This window comes from Macaca mulatta, chromosome 9 (assembly GCF_049350105.2).
Source record: "Macaca mulatta isolate MMU2019108-1 chromosome 9, T2T-MMU8v2.0, whole genome shotgun sequence".
Classification (NCBI taxonomy): domain Eukaryota; kingdom Metazoa; phylum Chordata; class Mammalia; order Primates; family Cercopithecidae; genus Macaca; species Macaca mulatta.
The window spans coordinates 137,942,005-137,960,521 of NC_133414.1; the positions used below are offsets into that span (position 1 = coordinate 137,942,005).

An 18,517-nucleotide genomic window follows, 5' to 3' on the forward strand; every position below is an offset into this window, starting at 1 on the left:
ACACAGTGAGACCCTGTCTCTATTAAAAATATATATTTTTAAATGTATATACAGAAAGTTCCCCCGAACTCAATCAATGTTTATGTATAGTACTAACATACCACTCCCCACAAATAAGTCTGTAAGTCAAAGGTATTGTCAGAAGTTCAAATGACTGGACCACTCAGTGCTTCGTGATATTATTTTGATGGTTTTTTGACTGCATTACATTCCAAAAAGTAATTTACTCTGAGTAGTAGCAGAGTTAATAAAGTATGCTAAAATACTAATCTGGCTTATTTAAGTAGTCTAGTTAGATATCTGAGAAAAATTTTGTGTGAGATTCAAAAAGCTGAGATTTAAAGAACAGGCTACTGCTGGTCTCCCCAAGTTAACATATTTTACCTGAGACACACATGAAATGAACTTTTTATCCATCTGTCTCTTTTTTTAAAAGTATTTGCTTGAGCCATAATCATAATCAACTTCTAAAGTTACATTTTACTTGATTTGTTGTCCCAAATGGAGACAGAAAACCCATAAATAGCCACAGGCATGGTGGCTCATGCCTGTAATCCCAGCACTTTGGAAGGCTGAGGTGGGAGGAGCCCAGGAGTTCCAGACTAGCTTAGGCAACATAGTAACACTCTGTATCTAAAAAATGTTTTAAAAACATTTTTAAACATAAATATCAAGATTTCTGCTGTAGTTAACAAAGTAATGGGTAGTCATTTCACATTAACTTTAATAAAACAATAATAGATGAACTGTGTTGTGCGTTGTATCGTAGATAGAGGAAAATATAATCATTTCAGTCAATCAATGCATGAACTCCTCAGGAGTAAGAACTCTTCCATTAATCCTCCCAGATTTTCAGCTCCCTTTTCTGAGCACTGGTCTTTAGTCTCCTCGGGTTCTTCCACTATCAGCCCCTCCCCACAACGTAAAATGTGCATCCTCCTTTACCCTCTTATTCCACATAATATCCCTGGAGAAAATAATCACATTTTAACTTCAATTATTAAATGCTTAATCCAAATTTCTATCTTCATCTCAGACTTTTTCCTTTAGTTCCAGACCCACATGTCCAACTACTACTACTCACGGGATCTTTCAATGCATATGACAGGCATCTCAAACTGGACGCATCATCTACCCCACTTCTTTAACTCCTCAACAAAAACTTTTTTCTTCTTTAGAGTTCAATGAATAGCAGAACAATCCACTCTATCACCCCACTGTCATCCCTGGCTTCTCTTTCTTCATCTCCTGTACCACCAAGATCTGCCAATTCTACCTCTTTTAGTGGCCCCCTCCTTCTTATTCCCACCATCGCTCTCCTAGTTACCTCTTCATTTCTTCACTGAGCTTCAGCGACATCTCCAATTTTTTTGTCTCTCATTTAGGCTCTCTACCAATCTGTCATGTGAGTGTTGCCAGTGATCCTTTTCAAATGCAAAACTGATCCAGTCACTGACCCAAATCCTCCTTATTACCTTTAAGGAAAATAAACCCACAGTCCTTAGGTTCCTTCTGATTTAGCCCACATTTGCCTTTCTGGCCTTACTTCCTCCCATTTTCTTCTAATACACATAAAGTATTCTCTGGTTCAGCCACAACAAACCACGATTTAGTTGTTCGCCTCAGCCCAGGCTGTTCTTCTGCTTTGGAAGCACCTGGTCATTTCCTGTTCACCCTTTATGACATGCAATTCCAGAGCCCAGGAAGTACCTAACACATTGTGAATGTGGAATCAATGTCTGCTCTATGCCTAAGTCAATAACAGCCCTTTACATTAAAAAAGTTCATTACCATATACAAGATTAACAGTCCTTTACATTTAAAAAGTTCATTACGATATGCAAGATATCTATAATCACATTTATCTTGATTCTCACAACCAGACTATCAGATAACCATTGCAGGTTTTATTATCCCAAGTTATCAATGCTATCAAAGTAATAGCTTTTGGTTTTCCCAAAGGGGCAATGCTAGAAATTAATGCAATGACCCCTAACTAAAGATTTGACCTATTATTATCCTACTTAAATTATCAGGTACACAATGAAGCCCACTGTGTGCTAAAAACATCACAGAAGAAGCGTAAGTCATGCACTTAGCTCCAAAAATATTTAATCTAGTCAGAGGTACAAGATCCATACACATGAGATAAAATTCTGTAAGAAAGCATACTATAGGGCTAAATGCTAAACCGTGTAGCACCGCCAGTAGGAGAGAGAAGTGCATTGAGTAGGCATTAGCCTCATCCGGAAAGACTTTCCAGAAACCGGGGCAGCATAGTCCTGCAGTCTCCTTTATACCATAGACAAGGAAAGGGCTGAGAGACGTTCCACGTGAGTGCAACAAACTGAACATAGACCATAACAAGTTTGGAGAACAAAAAGGTAAAACACCAAAAATTGAAATTTGATTGATTTCCACCTTCGACCGAACTCCTTAAGAGTTTCAGAAAGTATCAGAGAAAAAAGTACCCTCACTCTGGTAAAGAAAACAAAAACCAACAAAAACCCTAAAACCAACAAAAACAAAAATGGAAACTTTCTTCAATTTACCACAGTGAGGCTAGGAGACAGAACTATTATTAACAAGGTCATCTGCTACATTTTTTATCAACCTATTTGCATTAAATAATGTTAACCTCCCACTTAAGTTGTTTTTACTTTGAATTCCGAGGTAGTCAAGAGATTTAAATAAGAAAAAGACTACATCTGTCTCTTCATTGTTACTTTGTTATTCTCTATCCATAATGCTTCAGTTTGCTACATTTAGTTAAACATCAGCAAAGTAAACAATAATGTAACTGTTCTGTGTAGGAATGAGCTTGGAAACTTAAAAAAAATGTGTATCTAGAACTTTATTCCTTTTCGTTTGACCACTAATAACACACTGAACATGCCAGTGAAAAGAAATAAAACACAATGGTAGAAAACTCCAAAAAGTTACAATCAATGTCCTTACCATTCATCTCCCACACCTATCTCATTAGCAACTTTATGATCGCGGGTATTTTCTCCAAGAGTCAAGTGTATCCCTATATCCAAAGCAATTTCTCTAAAGCCCTTCTCACTCGTATTCAACAAACATTTAACAAGTACATGGCACTAGGTGCTAGAGGAATAGAAACTGAGTATTGTTCCTGCCTCACTTCCACCCCTAACCAGTCTTCTTCCATAGGTACCCTGTCCCCTAAAATCAGATGTTGCTTTTCACAGTTGCCTTTACCTGTCACCTAAAGTATTTCAATTCTAAATTTCCTCAAAGTCAACTTCACAGCTGCTGATAAAATAATCACTCTATACGATTGCAAAGTATTTCACCAATACATATCCCCATTTTTTCCAACCTTAAAACTTCCTCAGGCCTTATCACTTTAGCATAGAGACCTGCAGTGTTGTTTCTTCTTTTTAAAAAAATACTAAGGCTAATCCTTTACTGTTTGAGCAGACTTAATCCTTTTCTTTTGTCAATAAAACCCAGGTGTTTTTAAAATCGCTATCTTGTCACTTTTGATTATGATACACTGATCACTCTATTTTGTATCTTGAATGAAAAGACCACTTTGTGATTTTGCTAATGATATGTAAACTAGAACTTGAGAACAACTGGATACAGAAGTACTGCTGATCTTTAGATACTTTCTGTCTAGAAATGAGGCCCCTGTTTCTAAATTTCAGGAACAGGGAGTTAAGGTTCCATGAAGCGTTTACTTTCCACCCCTAATTTATTACCTTAATACTTTAGCTTAAGAATTATGTGTTCTGTATATCTCACGCTGCTTGTCAATATCCACACATAAAACTTCTTGTTTTGACAATTAATCTGAAAAAGTCCCCATATAGTCTGAGAGGGGGAAAGCCTAACTTGGCAGAATATAATAAATGTCGCTTCCATCACAGAATATATGCTTCTCAAGTTCAATTAACCTCTGAACGATTCCCTTTCTAAGAGGAAAGTAATTCTCCTTAGTGTCCTTGTCATCCATGGAGTGGAAATCTTTCTAGTGGCAAGATTAGTAATCACTTGCATAACCCCCCAAAACGGCTCTTCCTTCCATTTCCCTCAAGTACCGTCTGGAGCAGCGGTTGGAATTAATAGAGGGGCCACAATCTCCAGACCTGAGTACTAAATCAATCCTGCAGCCCCCCACACCCTTAAGCCCCCTGCACTTTCTTGCTTATCCTTTTTCTCTCCTCTCCATTTTTCTTTCCTCCTTCCAGCGTTCCGGAACCTATGATACTCTCCCGGTTGTTTGAATTTTTACAACCTACCAGATAACAATCCCTTGTGATCCTCAAAGTTTTCTTAAAGCAAACCCTGAATCACTGTGTTTTAAAACCAGGGTGAAAGGCTATTCTGCAGGATAATGTTACATTGTTTCACAGTCCTACAAAGTTTGGCTACAAAACGTGTGGGCTGATTCCGTAACTCAACCGGAAACGCGAAGGACTGAAACAAATCCACACACAAAAAACGAAGCCAGCGGGAAAGATCCAACCCGGGCCCCCTGCCTGAAATGGGACACGGGGATGACGGGGCAAAGCCGGGCAAAGCCGTGCTCCTGGCTCTCGCGATTCAGGAGACGCGCCCGGCTCACTGGGGGCGACAGCGACGACGGCGGCGACTTCCACTGCTCCACGCTTCCCGTCAGGGGGGCTCGAGGGACCGCCCCAGGCCCTGCCTTTGCCTGGGCTCGGAGGGACCCCCTGGTGCGAGGACCCTCCCGCTGAGGCGCGGCTCCCGGAACAGCAGGCGCGGAGGTCGCCCTCGGCGTTTCGGGGTTGGGGCGGGGAACATCCATGGCCAACGGCGGGCAGGGGGCCCCCAGGCGGCCGCAACAGGTGCGTCGGGGCCGCCCACTCGGCTCCAGGCGCCCCTGCTCCTGCGCCGACCCCCGACCCCTTCCGCCGCCGGGGCCCCGCTGTTACCTGCAGCGGCGGCTCCCGAGTCCGGAGAGGGAGGCCCAGGGTCGGCGCCTTCCCCGTGGGCAGGCCCACTCGCCCGACGGACGCCGCGGGTCGGCGACGGCAGGGGCCGCAGGCCGCTACCCCAGACGTCGGGGCACAGGTCCTGTGGGGCCCGCCAGGGAGGGCGCAACCGCCTGGCCGGGCCTCAGGGGCAGTGTCCTCAGCCGGTGACCTGGCCGCTACCCTCGCTGAGTGCCCCAGGCGACGCGCGGGTCCTAACGCGCGCCCTCACTTCCTGCGGCTTTTGGTCCCTCCCGCTCGCCGTCCCACTGGTTCCGCCCACTCCGCCTCCGGGTTGTCAGGGTAACCGTAGCGACGCCTGCCCTGGCTGAGAGGCGTTAGGAGCCTGGGGGCTCGCCCGCGGAGGCCGGGGAGCAGCCGACCATGGAGCCCCAGAGTAAGGGAGGCCCGGGTTGGAGCTGGGGCCGGGGCGGGCGGCCGGGCTGGGGCTTCCCGGGAACGAGTGTGGGCGCCCCGCGCGCGGCTCCGCAGGTGTCAACGCTTGGACACGGAAATACGGTTTGCGTCTCTTCCTCGCGCTTTTCTCTCTTTGAGAAGGGAGAAGGGGGCTACATCCTGCCAAGTCTGTAAGGTTAGGCCACCGGCGCCTGAGGGTCCGCGCTGGGGGCTGGGAGCGACGGGAGAGCCCCGAGGTATGGGTGGGGGGAGGGCGTAGCGCCCCCAGCATGGGCCTCCCTGAAACTTGGCCCAGACAGTTCCATTTACTCCTCCTACTGTCATGATTTTAGTTTGGTAGTTTGGTTCATTAATTGTAAATACCCCTTTTTTCTTCTAAAATGGCAGCAATTAAACACGCCACGAGGCTGGGTCTTGTATTTATTAGAGACCGCGTCTTGCTCCCCGCCCCCCACCCCACACCCCAGTCTGCGATTTGAAGGAGAGAGAGGAAAAAAAGAGAGCTTTGTCCAAGTGTATTGGATTCATTATTAGGGGTTCTACAAGTTAGGACACTCAAAAAATGTTTATGATTTCTTTTTCTGTTTTCCCATGTTGCTTTCGATGTATGGCAAAAGTTGTGCAGTTTTGAGTTATCAGATCTAACACGAGCTCTAAACTTACTATTTTTGTTGTTCTTTTTACCTTTCCAGGGACTTTGTTTCAAGGCCCTTCTTGCTCTGCCCCGCCTAAGTAGGGACTTTGTTTCAAGGCCCTTCTTGCTGTGCCCCGCCTAAGTTGTCTTATTGTTCCTTTTGTTCTCAAAATAAGGGCAGTGTTTTGTATGGAGACTTAAAAGATCTGAAATCTTTATAGAAGGATGCAGTTTGACTCCCAAAACCAAGTCGTCTTATCTTGTACAATTTCAGAAATGAAGAACTCAGACCAAATCTATTCTCTGGAGAAAATGTTGGCATTTTTAAAGGTCATTCGTTTTCCACCAAGAAGGTTTCAAATACTTTTCTTTTAACTCATTTGCTGAGGAGAAAGCTTCCAAGTTGTGACTTATATATGCTTCATAGATTTTTGTACAGTATTTGTCGTTTGCATTTACAGCTCTTTGGATTCTACATTTTTTTAACCTAGTGAAAGAAATTTAGCATACAACAATGCTAAAATTTTTGTTTTATGTCAAACTGATGCCAGGCTGTGTATATTCCCGCCTTAGAGAAGAAGTGAGTATATTAACTTTTAAAAAAAAACAACTTGGCCAGGCCCAGTGGCTCACGCCTGTAACCCCAGCACTTTTGGGAGGCTGAGGCGGGCGGATCATGAGGTCAGGAGATCGAGACCATCTTGGCCAACGTGGTGAAACCCCATCGCTACTAAAATAGAAAAAAAAAAAGCGAGTCAGGCACGGTGGCGCGCGCCTGTAGTTCCAGCTACTTGGGGTAGGGGACTCACTTGAACCCGGGAGGCGGAGGTTGCAGTGAGGCCAGATCACACCACTGCACTCCAGCCTGGCGACAGAGCGAGACTCCATCTCAAAAAAAAAAAAAAAAAAACTTTATTTCTTCAGATTTATGTTATTGTTTACATGTGTAAACTATAATTTCAAGTTCTTCAGTGGTCGCTGTCTTTATCCATTCATTCATTTATAGTACCTATTATGTTGCAGCTCTGGTCTAGGGATTGGGGATTGAACAATGGATAGGAGGGTGTTCGTTTTGGTCATCCCAGGAAAACTAAGCAGAGGCTTTTGCTCAAGAACTACTGAGGTCTTGGTGGGGTTCAGAGATTGGGGGAAGAGGAGATGGACAGAAGACTCCCAAGAGGAAGCAGTACTGGATCTGCAGAATGACCCAGCAAAGAATGAGGGCAAGGGATTCCAGGCAGTGGGAATTACTTGTACATAGGCCCTGAGACCTGAGAGCAGCATGGGTTTGAGGCTGGCAGTAGGAGGACTAGTAAAGCTGTAGCTAAGGAGAGGAGGAGGAAAAAACAGGGTTGGAAGGAGGGAGGAGAAATGAGATAAGGCTGGAAAAGTCAACCAGAGCCACATCAGAAAGGTCCTGTAACCATGTGAGAAATGTGTTACATATGTGAACTATACATTTATATCTCATGTCATTGGATTTTGAGGTGGAAAAAATTTATACCTGGGGAATGACTAAATTTATTTCTTTCCACGTATTCTTAAATGATTTCATCAATTTAATTTTAAATAATTCAATCACCATTTAGCTCAAGTTTGTTTTGTTTTGTTTGTTTTGTTTTGTTGTGTTTTGTTTTGAGACAGGGTCTTGCTCTGTCACCCAGGCTGGAGTATAGTGGTGCAATCATAGCTCACTGCACCCTCGAACTGTTGGGCTCAAGCAGTGCTCTCTCCTGAGCCTCCTGAGAAGATGTGACTACAGGTGTGTGTCACCATACCCAGCTAATTTATTTATTTATTTATTTGAAGACAGAGTTTTGCTCCTGTTGCCCAAGCTGGAGTGCAATGGCATGATCCTGGTTCAGCGCAACCTCCGCCTCCCGAGTTCAAGTGATTCTCCTTCAGCCTCCCGAGTAGCGGGGTTTACAGGCATGCACCACCACGCCTGGCTAATTTTGTATTTTTAGTAGAGATGGGGTTTCTCCATGTTGGTCAGGCTAGTCTTGAACGCCTGACCTGAGGTGATCCTCCTGCCTCGGCGTCCCAAAGTGCTGGGATTACAGGCATGAGACACTGCGCCTGGCCCCTAAAATTTTTTTTTTTTTTAATTTACTTTGAATAGAGATAAAGTCTGGTTGTGTTGCCCAATTTGTTCTCGAACCCCTGGCCTCAAGTGATCCTCCTGCCTTGTCCTCCCAAAGTGCTAAGATTACACGCGTGAGCCAGCACACCCAGCCTGGAAATTCTTTTACAGTCTAATAAACATCATTTGGATAAATATTTACTACCATTCACAGTTACTAAATATTTAAAAGGACAAGATTAAATGATATTTGAGGTTTCTTTTAACTTGGAGATTTGTATCCAACCAGATTTCACCTGAGGCTGAAGTTATTTACTACTGTCAACGATAATGGAAGCACTACAGATGTGACATCAAGTGTTAACAGTTATACATAATTACAATTATACTGTCAGCAATATGTTAACGATACATTGTTCATGCCGCTATTATCGAACATATTTTAAGCCCTGTTCCTTTTGTTACTGAGAGGTCTAAAATTACATTTTACAAGTATAGTTGAATATAGCATCAGTAAATTGATTATGAGGAAGAATCCTTCATAATTGCTTTTAAGGATTTTTTTTTTTTTTTTTTTTTTTTTTTTGGAGACGGAGTCTCGCTCTGTCGCCCAGGCTGGAGTGCAGTGGCTGGATCTCAGCTCACTGCAAGCTCCGCCTCCCGGGTTTACGCCATTCTCCTACCTCAGCCTCCCCAGTAGCTGGGACTACAGGCGCCCGCCAACCCGCCCGGCTAGTTTTTTTGCATTTTTTAGTAGAGACGGGGTTTCACTGTGTTAGCCAGGATGGTCTCGATCTCCTGACCTTGTGATCCGCCTGTCTCGGCCTCCCAAAGTACTGGGATTACAGGCTTGAGCCACCGCGCCCGGCCGCTTTTAAGGATTAAACATGAATCTAAGGACACCACCAAGGAACTACTAGAAATAACCCTCGAGTCAGTCTTTTCCATTCTATTTCCACACACTTAGTTTTCTATTACTTTTAGGAATGACCTTTGTTAACTAAGTCATTAAAATCCAATAAACATAAACTTTTCAGACCCCACAGCTGGATCATACTCTGGCAGCAAGCAGAGGAAGGCAGGGGCTACCACTGTTTTACAGAATAATAGTAAGTCAATGATCCAAGAAATGACTCCCCAGGAAGGGGCAAATTAAATACGTTCACAACCTTGGGCTGTTGAGAATGGTTTTGGCTCTTGACTTGCATATTTACATCTTTAGTTATTTTGTTGCTGAACCAACTTCAGTGTTGAAAAGATAGCTCATGTATAAAATAACATGGAAAATGTACATCACATCCCATTTGTTTTGGGTTTTTGTCCTTTTTTTTTCTCTTTTTGGAAAATAGTTCAATAGTACTATCTCTTCCCTAATTTCTTAATGAGTGTGAATACCGAGGGGCGGCTTTGGGTATCTTTAGCCCAAATCTAAGCAAACATATAATCTGAGTAAAAACTGTTTATTTATCAAATGCATCAAGAGAAGCCCTCCAGCTCCCACTTGGTGCTGCCTGTTCTGTAAGCTCTTGCTATATATATATTTTAAAAATCTGGGGTTAGTTTAGGCCCAGCAGACAGCAGTTTTCTGCTACACATCTTTTTTTCTGGTTTTTTGTTTTTTGAGACAGAGTCTTACTCTGTTACCCAGGCTGGAGTGTAGTGGCACTAGCTCGGCTCACTGCAACCTCCGCTTCCCAGATTCAAGCGATTCTCCTGTCTCAGCCTCCCAAGTAGCTGGGATTACAGGTGTGTGCCATCATGCCTGGCTAATTGTGTATTTTTAGTAGAGGCGAGGTTTCACCATGTTGGTCAGGCGGGTCTCGAACTCCTGATCTCATGTGATCCACCCACCTCAGCCTCCCAAAATGCTGGGATTACAGGCGTCTGCCACTGTGCCCAGCCTTTTTCTGCATTTTTTTTTTTTTTTTTTGGTTGTTGTTGATTTTAGAGAGACAGGGTCTTGCTGTGTTGCCCAGGTATGCCTCAAACTCCTGGGTTCAAGGGATCCTCCCTCTTCGGCCTCCCAAGTAGCCAGGACTGCCTGCTGGGCTCACGTATGTTTTTAAAGAAATGGTAGATAGAGATCTAAGACATTCCAATGGCTAAGGAACTGAGGTGAATGACTAAGGGACTGAGACTTCTCTCTCCAAACCTGTTTCTCCACTAGTCTTCCCAGCCTTCCCAGTTACTCCAGCCTGAAATAGGAGTCATCCTTGGCTCCTCATTTTTACTTACCAACCCTCACCCCACCCTACCCCATCTACCAGCAGGTCTGTTTATTCCACTTCCAAAATATACCTCAAATGTGCTTCCTCTTCCTCCCTACTCTAATCATTGGTACTCCACGCCACAATGCCGTGCAAATTATGATCGTGAGCGCTAGTGATTTTTGCATGTCTTCTCCCACCGCTAACTGGAAGCCAGAGTGACCTTGCAAAACATACATCAGATCAGATCATGTCACTCTCCTGCCAAAAGCCCTCCAAAGTTCTTACGGTGATCTAGCTGCCTCTTCAAACTCATCACACATCTGATCTTAGACATATTATCCTTCAAGCACATTGGTCTTTTTGTAGTCACTCAAACAAGCTTCTTTCAGATCTGTGGCTCTGAACAAACTTTTCTCTCTGCCAGGAATGCTACTCCCTCCTGCTATGTCAAGTCTGACTCCTAATGTCCTTCAATTTTTGTTTAAATTTCACCGGCTCCAGCCCCTCCCTGGTTTCCTAAAGTGGTGGTGCCCCCTCTCTGATGTTATTCTATCTCTGTACTTTTCTCTTAATGGCAATTATCAGAACTTGTAATATTTTGTTAATATTTAAAACTTCGCTGGACATGGTGGCTCACGCCTGTAATGCCAGCATTTTGGGAAGCCAAGGCGGGCGGATCACCTGAGGTCAGGAGTTCGAGACCAGTCTGGCCAACTGGTGAAACCACGCTCTACTAAAAATACAAAATTAGCCAGGCGTGGTATTGCACACCTGTAATCCTAGCTACTCACATGGCTGAGGCAGGAGAATTGCTTGAACCCGGGAGGCAGAGGTTGCGGTGAGCCAAGATAGCGCCACTGTACTCCAGCCTGGGAGACAAGAGCAAAACTCCGTCTCAAAAAAAAAAAAAAAAAAAAATCTACTTTCTTCACTTGACTGTAGGGTGGTGGAAGAGGTCAGGGGCCCTGTCTGCCCTGTTTGCCATCCTGTCCCTAGTGCCTAACATGGAGTAAACCCTGAACATTCATGGAACGGACAGCACTGCTGTTCACAGATGGATGCCTTACCTGCTTGCATTTGCTTGAGAGTGTTGTGGTGTACTTAAAAAAAGAAAGCCATTTTATTCTACATTGTTCTACAACACAAAGGGCTGTGCTCCAGTGAAATGTGAAGTGCCTCTTGTGGAGTGTGCTCTGGGTAAAGTTCATTTAAATCAGGTACTTATAAATGTTAGGTCGATTACAAATATGGTGTCCCAATTTCTTTTCTAACCTAAACGAGATGTTTTAAGAGTCTCATTCTATCCAGTAAGATTAAGGAAAGAGGCAAGTAATCTTATTTTTTGGACCAAGTTTCCACGAGGACATAAGACCTAAAAATCTTTTACACTCCCGGGCAGTACCTGCTCATTAATTATCTGGGAGACTGGCAAGGATTTAAAAGTAATTTCTTCTTTAAGCCCAGGAATCATTTAAGAAATCTGTATAACATTTTTTTTCTCATGTAGTCTTAAACCCAAAGAATATTCTATCAATTAGGTTATAATTCAAATCTTATCAAGAAATAAATGCTTATGTAAATCAAGATTAAAACTTTAAAAAAAAACATTTTCAAAGCAGCATCTTTTAAACAGTCCTGTTTTAAAATCCCATCAAAATGCTAAAATTCATCGTGATCCTGACCTCTGATGCTGTCAGCCACAGGAAGGGGCAAAACGACTTGAGGCTTGAAGCTGGGTCTTTCCCGAAGCTCCGGTTCACCAAACATGGTGTCCAGATGGAGTCTGTTCCTCAGAACCTGAGCTTTACTTCTTGACAGGAGAAGGAAGCAGTGTTAAAACTTGTCCGTTCTGAACTAGCCAACCAGATTAAAGGAGGGGTTTGTACATACCAACATCATCCCAGAATGACCTGAATGACTCATTGCATACAGACGGTGGTGCAAACTCATTAACAAGTAAACAACTCACACCAGTGCTCTGTGCTCACAGGGCTGGGAGCATTCTTGGGTATTTTTCTTAAGGGAGGCTGGAAGAAGGGAGGAGACATTCCTTTCTCCTAGAGGCAGGGGCCAGTTCCTTTTGCTGTGCCCCAGGCCCTCCCAGGTTGTTAGAAACTCTTCCAGGCCTTTTCTTGGGAAGCTGTTTTCATCCCCACACTCCTGCCTCCTCCCTCTACCTGTTGTGCACTCCCTGCCCGTCCACCTATTTGTCCTTTAAAACCTCTCTTGGCTGGGCGAGGTGGCTCATGCCTGTAATCCCAGCACTTTCGGAGGCCAAGGTGGGTGGATCACTTGAGGTCAGGAGTTCAAGGCCAGCCTGGCCAACAGGGTGAAACCCCTGTGTCTACTAAAATACAAACCTTAGGGGCGTGGTGGCAAATGCCTGTAATCCCAGCTACTATGGAGGTAGAGGCTGGAGAATCACTTGAACCCAGGAGGCAGAGGTTGCACTGAGCCCAGATGGCGCCATTGCTCTCCTGCCTGGGTAACAGAGTTAATGAGACTGTCACAAAACAAAACAAACCTCTCTTGGACAGCACAATCTCTTAGAAACTTTGCATGTATATTTACCCTCCGCCACCCCAAATCAGAGTTAATTTCTTCCTCCTCGGTACTGTGTCTGCATTGTATTAATACTTTTGTCAGTCCAACATGTAGTCAATATATATTTATATGTTCCACTCTCCCTTGAGAAGTTTTCTTGAGACAGGGATAAAATCTTCTTTCTAGACTCTTGTGAATCCTTTTATTCATGTTGGTGTGAGTAAATGAAGGAATGGGACGATCAGACACAGACTTTCAGTTTTTAAAATGACCTTACAGGCCTAGTCAGCCTGAGAGAAATGAAACAAGTTAATTAGCTTATTCAGCTACTTGGGAAGCTGAGGCGGGAGGACTGCTTGAGCCTAGGAGTTTGGATCCAGCCTGGGCAACATGTTGAGACCCCATCTCTAATTTTTTTTTAAGTTTTTATTTTTTTAATTTAAATTAACATATTCAGGCTAGTGCCCGTTCTGCTGAAGTAATTCACCCTAAATTGAAACTAGCATTGCTAGTTTAGTGTATTACTCGTCTCTAGGCATTCTCTCTCTCTCTCTCTCTCTCTGTATATATATATATGTGTGTATATATATGTGTATATATATATACGTATATATATATGTGTGTGTGTGTGTGTATTTTTTTTCTTTTTTGGAGACAGTTTCATTCTTGTCGCCCAGGCTGGAGTGCAATGGCGCAATCTAGGGTCACTGCAACCTCCGCCTCCTGGGTTCGAGTGATTCTTCTGCCTCAGCCTCCCGAGTAGCTTGCACCACAGAATGTGTGTGACCACACCTGGCTAATGTTTTATTTTTTTGAGCTGGAGTCTCACTTTGTTCCCCAGGCTAGTCTTGCCGCTAGCCTAGTTTTTCTCTGTATTATTAGACAGGGCTTCAGTGTCCTTGACCTGCAAGAAGTTAACATTGAGTGTAGTATTAGGAAAACCTATCTTCCACTCATGAAAAGTCAGTCATTTTTTTAAAAAAAGATTCCAGAATTACAAGCAGAAACAAATTAAAAGGTTGTACCTACTGTTTGAAAAACACAGCTTACCAAAACCAAACATAATAAGTTTGTATACCTCTATATTTATTAAATAAATAGAATCCGGCTGGGCATGGTGGCTCACATCTGTAATCCCAACACTTTGGGAGGCCAAGGCGAGTGGATCACGAGGCCAGGAGTTCAAGACCAGTCTGGCCAAGATGGTGAAATCCCGTCTCTACTAAAAAAATACAAAAAATTAGCCGGGTGCGGTGGCAGGCACCTGTAATCCCAGCTACTCGGGAAGCTGAGACAGGAGAATTGCTTGAACCTGGGGGACGTAGGTTGCAGTGAGCCAAGATGGCGTCACTGCACTCCAGCCTGGGCGACAGAGTGAGACTCCCTCTCTAGAAAAACAAAAAGAAAAATAAAAAATTAAATAAATAAAAATAATTTAAAAAATAGAATCCATAATTTAAAACTTTCTCACAAAAACAATCCCCAGTTCCTGATGGCGTCACTGGTGAATTCTTAAATGAAAGGGAAAACATAACACCAACATTACAGGTTTTTTTTTTTTTTTTTTAATCTTAGGGACAGGGTCTCACTGTGTTGCCCACATGCTGGAGAGCAGTGGCTATTCACAGTCACACTCCAGTGATCCTCCCACCTCAGCCTCTTGAGTAGCTGGGACTACAGGCTGCAAACTTTTAAGAGAACGAAAATAAAGGGAATTCCTGAGCTCAAGCAATTCTCCTACCTTGGCCTCCCAAAGTGCTGGGATTATAGGCATGAACCACTGCGCCCAGCTTTTTTTTGGGGGGGGGGGGCGATGGAGTCTCGCTCTGTCGCCCAGGCTGGAGTGCAGTGGCGCGATCTCGGCTCACTGCAAGCTCCGCCTCCCGGGTTCACGCCGTTCTCCTGCCTCAGCCTCCCGAGTAGCTGGCACTACAGGCACCTGCCACCTCGCCCGGCTAGTTTTTTGTGTTTTTTTAGTAGAGACGGGGTTTCACCATGTTGGCCAGGATGATCTCGATCTCCTGACCTTGTTACCCGCCTGCCTCAGCCTCCCAAAGTGCTGGGATTACAGGCATGAGCCACTGCGCCCAGCTTAATGTGCTGTTTTTAAAAATGACTTTTGGGTTTGTGTTCATGTGACTGATGAGCCTGTAGTTTTACTGTAATTTTTTAGACTACTTTTGGTATCAAGTTTATCGTAATCTCAAAAAATGAGCATGGCTCTGTTCCCTTTATTTCTGTTCTCTTAAAAGTTTCTGTAGCCTGTAGTCCCAGCTACTCAGGAGGCTGAGGTGGGAGGATCACTGGAATGTGACTGTCAATAACCACTGCACTCCATCCAGCCTGGGCAACGTAGTGAGACTCTGTCCCTCAAATTAAAGAAGAAATTGTGTAGTGTTGGTGTTACTTTTCCGTTTCATTGAAGAATTCACCAGTGAAGCCATCAGGAACTTTGTTTTGTTTTTTTTTTGGTTTTTTTTTTTTTTTTTGAGACACAGTCTCGCTCTGTCACCCAGGCTGGAGTGCAGTGGCCGGATCTCAGCTCACTGCAAGCTCCGCCTCCCGGGTTTACGCCATTCTCCTGCCTCAGCCTCCCAAGTAGCTGGGACTACAGGCGCCCGCCACCTCGCCCGGCTAGTTTTTTTTGTTTGTTTGTTTTTGTGTTTTTTTTTTTTTTTTTTTTAGTAGAGACGGGGTTTCACCGTGTTAGCCAGGATGGTCTCGATCTCCTGACCTCGTGATCCGCCCGTCTCGGCCTCCCAAAGTGCTGGGATTACAGGCTTGAGCCACTGCGCCCAGCCCCAGGAACTTTGTTTTTGTGGGAAAGTTTTAAATTACAGATTCTACTTATTAACAGACATAGGAGTTTACATTCTGTTTGGCTTTGGTAAGTTGTGTTTTCAAACAGCAGGTGTACAACCTTTCAATTTGTTTCTGCCTCTAATAATTCTGGAATCTTTAAAAAATGACTTTTCATGATGAGTAGAACATAGGTTTTACTAATGCTATGATCAGTATTAATTCCTTGCAGATCAAGGACAGTGAGGCCCTGTCTAATAATCCAGAGGCAGAACTTGGATTTGGGAGCTAACTCCCGCCTCTTGCACTCTCTGTGACAAGTCTAGTTTCTATATCAAGTGTATCTTAATCTCAAACAATGAGCTTGGCTCTGTTGCCTCTATTTTCTCTTAAAAGTTTCTGCAGCCTGTAGTCCCAGCTACTCAGGAGGCTGAGGTGGGAGGATCCCTTGAGGCCAGGAGTTCAAGGCTGTTTAGTGAAACAATCAGGAATGAGCATTCCCAAGATAATTAATACAAAAGTAAAATCACCTAGAGCTTTGGGGCAGCTTAAAAAGCCCAGAAAGAAGTGCCAAATGAAAAAATAATCAAATTCAGTGGAAAAACTCACTTGAGGGTATCATGGTCAGCTGGGTTTTCATCCCTTTGATGCACTTCAAATCCTGTGTATCCCACAAAGACTTGCTCCTTTCTGTGGTTCACAATCAACAGAATAGCAGCAACCACCACGAGCCTGAGGGCTGGCTAGTCTTTAATATTCTGCCCCATTCGAAGAAATGAGTCATTCCCTCATTCGTAAAGATCTCCCAGGTCCATTACAAAAAAAGGAGCAAACAGGCGCAGTGGCTCATGGCCTATAATCCCAGCTCTTTGAGAGGCCAAGGCAGGCAGATCACCTGAGGTCAGGAGTTTGAGACCAGCTTGGCCAACATGGTGAAACCCTATCTCTATTAAAACTGCAAAAATCAGCTGGGCTTAGTGGTGTGTGCCTATAATCCCAGCTACTAGGGAGGCTGAGGCAGGAGAATTGCTTGAACCTGGGAAGTGGAGGTTGCAGTGAGCCAAGATCACCCTACTGCACTCCAGCCTGGGGGACAGAGCAAGACTCTGGGGAAAAAAACAAACAAAAAAAAGCATTCTGACCTCCAGGAAGTGTTTTACTGGTGTTGGTTTCTATTTGGCATTAAACACTTCCCCAGGCCAGTGCACTAGCAGTTAGCTCCTTACTGAATATTATCTGTAGCAAACAGTAGCTGACTCCTAGCTCTCTTCAGTGAACTTGAATTTAAATTTATAGAATTCTCATGACTTCTATTTCATCTTGAAACCTAGAGATTTCTTGCTTTTCCTACTGATTTACCTTTCAATTATATGTAGACTGAACCAGTCCCAGCTGTGTTTAATTGGTCTCATTCAAACATTGTAGTTTCGTTTCTTGATTACATCTTCAATTATTTTAGTTATTTCTGAGATTCTTCCCTGCAGTTTCTCCAGTTATCTAGAGAAGAGTGTGGCAAGGTACAAAGAATGCATGAATAACATTATGAAGGCTGTGAGACTTCAAATAAATGAGTAGCCTCTCTGAGCCTCAGTTTTCTCCCTGTAAACCAGAAATAATTTTTACTGAACCAAGGTTGTGCTAAGGATTAGTGAAATGTGTGTAAAGCCTTTAGCATTTAATAGTGGTAAGTGATGCTTATAAAGTGTTTTTATCGTGGTAAAATATACAAAGCATAAAACTTACCAGCCTTTTAAGCTGAATTATCTTATTGTGATAGGCTTGTTTATAAAAAAAACCAACTCTTTTTAGTATCTGTAGGATCTACAGTAATAACTCTTAACTCCTTATATTTTAACTTGTACCTAATTAGTTAGGCACAACTCTTACTAATTAGTTATCTATTGCTGCATAAGAAATTACCTGAAACTTAATGTCTTCAAACAACAACAAATATTGATTATCTGTGATAGGCAGACTTCTAAGATGTTTCCCATGATCTCTATGTCCTGGTGTTATACTCTGTATAATCTCTTCCTTTTTAATGTGGATGGGATCACTTCTCAACCCTTTGGATGAAATTGAGTGAGTATGAGTAGGATCTGTGACTTGTTTATAACCGACAGAATATTGCAAATGTGATGGGTTGTTACTCCTGGGATGTGTATGTGTGTGTGCGTGTGCACACACACGCACATATGGAGAGACAGAAGAAAGGAGAGGGAAGAAGAGAGGAGGAGGAGGAGGAGGAGAGAGACATGCATTAGGATATGAGATAGACATATTGCTAGCATGCACCCAAGATTCTCCTTGCTGATTTGAGGAAGTGTGTGACCATATTGAGGAAGCCCAACAGCAGGTGGTGTCTAGGACCTGAGGGTGGCCTCCAGCCAATAACCAATAAAAATCATACCGACATAAGGAAATGAATTTTGTCAACAACCTGAATGAACTTGAACCTAGCTCAGCTGACGCCTTGCCTGCAACCTTGTGAGACCCTACGCTGTGAACCCAGTTAAGTTGTGGCCAGATTCCTGACCCACAGAAAATACGAGAGGATAAATATGTTTTTTCTCACATTTTCTTTTCTTTTTTTTTTTTTTTTTTTGAGACAGAGTTTCACTCTTGTTGCCCAGGCTGGAGTGCAATGGTACGATCTTGGCTCACCACAGCCTCAGCCTCCCAGGTTCAAGTGATTCCCCTGCCTCAGCCTCCCGGGTAGCTGGGATTACAGGCATGCGCCACCACACCCAGTTAATTTTGTATTTTTAGTAGAGACAAGGTTTCTGCATGTTGGTAAGGCTGGTCTCGAACTCCTGACCTCAGGTGATCTGTCCTCGGCCTCCTGAAGGGCTGGGGATTACAGGTG

At 43.7% G+C, this 18,517-nt stretch overlaps 2 protein-coding genes across 4 annotated transcripts in view; one reads left to right on the plus strand and one right to left on the minus strand.

Moving 5' to 3' along the window:
- The window catches only part of DHX32 (DEAH-box helicase 32 (putative)), a 56,330-nt gene extending 51,129 nt beyond the window's left edge, over nucleotides 1–5,201 (minus strand). Inside the window, exon 1 of the mRNA XM_015148438.3 lies at nucleotides 4,926–5,201. The gene's annotated coding sequence lies outside the window, so the exon portion shown is untranslated. The remainder of the gene's footprint in view (nucleotides 1–4,925) is intronic.
- A 68-nt stretch (nucleotides 5,202–5,269) lies between these two features.
- The window catches only part of FANK1 (fibronectin type III and ankyrin repeat domains 1), a 121,251-nt gene continuing 108,003 nt past the window's right edge, over nucleotides 5,270–18,517 (plus strand). For all 3 annotated transcript variants that reach the window (XM_015148443.3, XM_001087611.5, XM_001087857.5), the window contains exon 1: nucleotides 5,270–5,361. In XM_015148443.3, coding sequence (XP_015003929.1) covers nucleotides 5,349–5,361 — 13 coding nt within the window. In that variant the 5' untranslated portion in view covers nucleotides 5,270–5,348. The remainder of the gene's footprint in view (nucleotides 5,362–18,517) is intronic.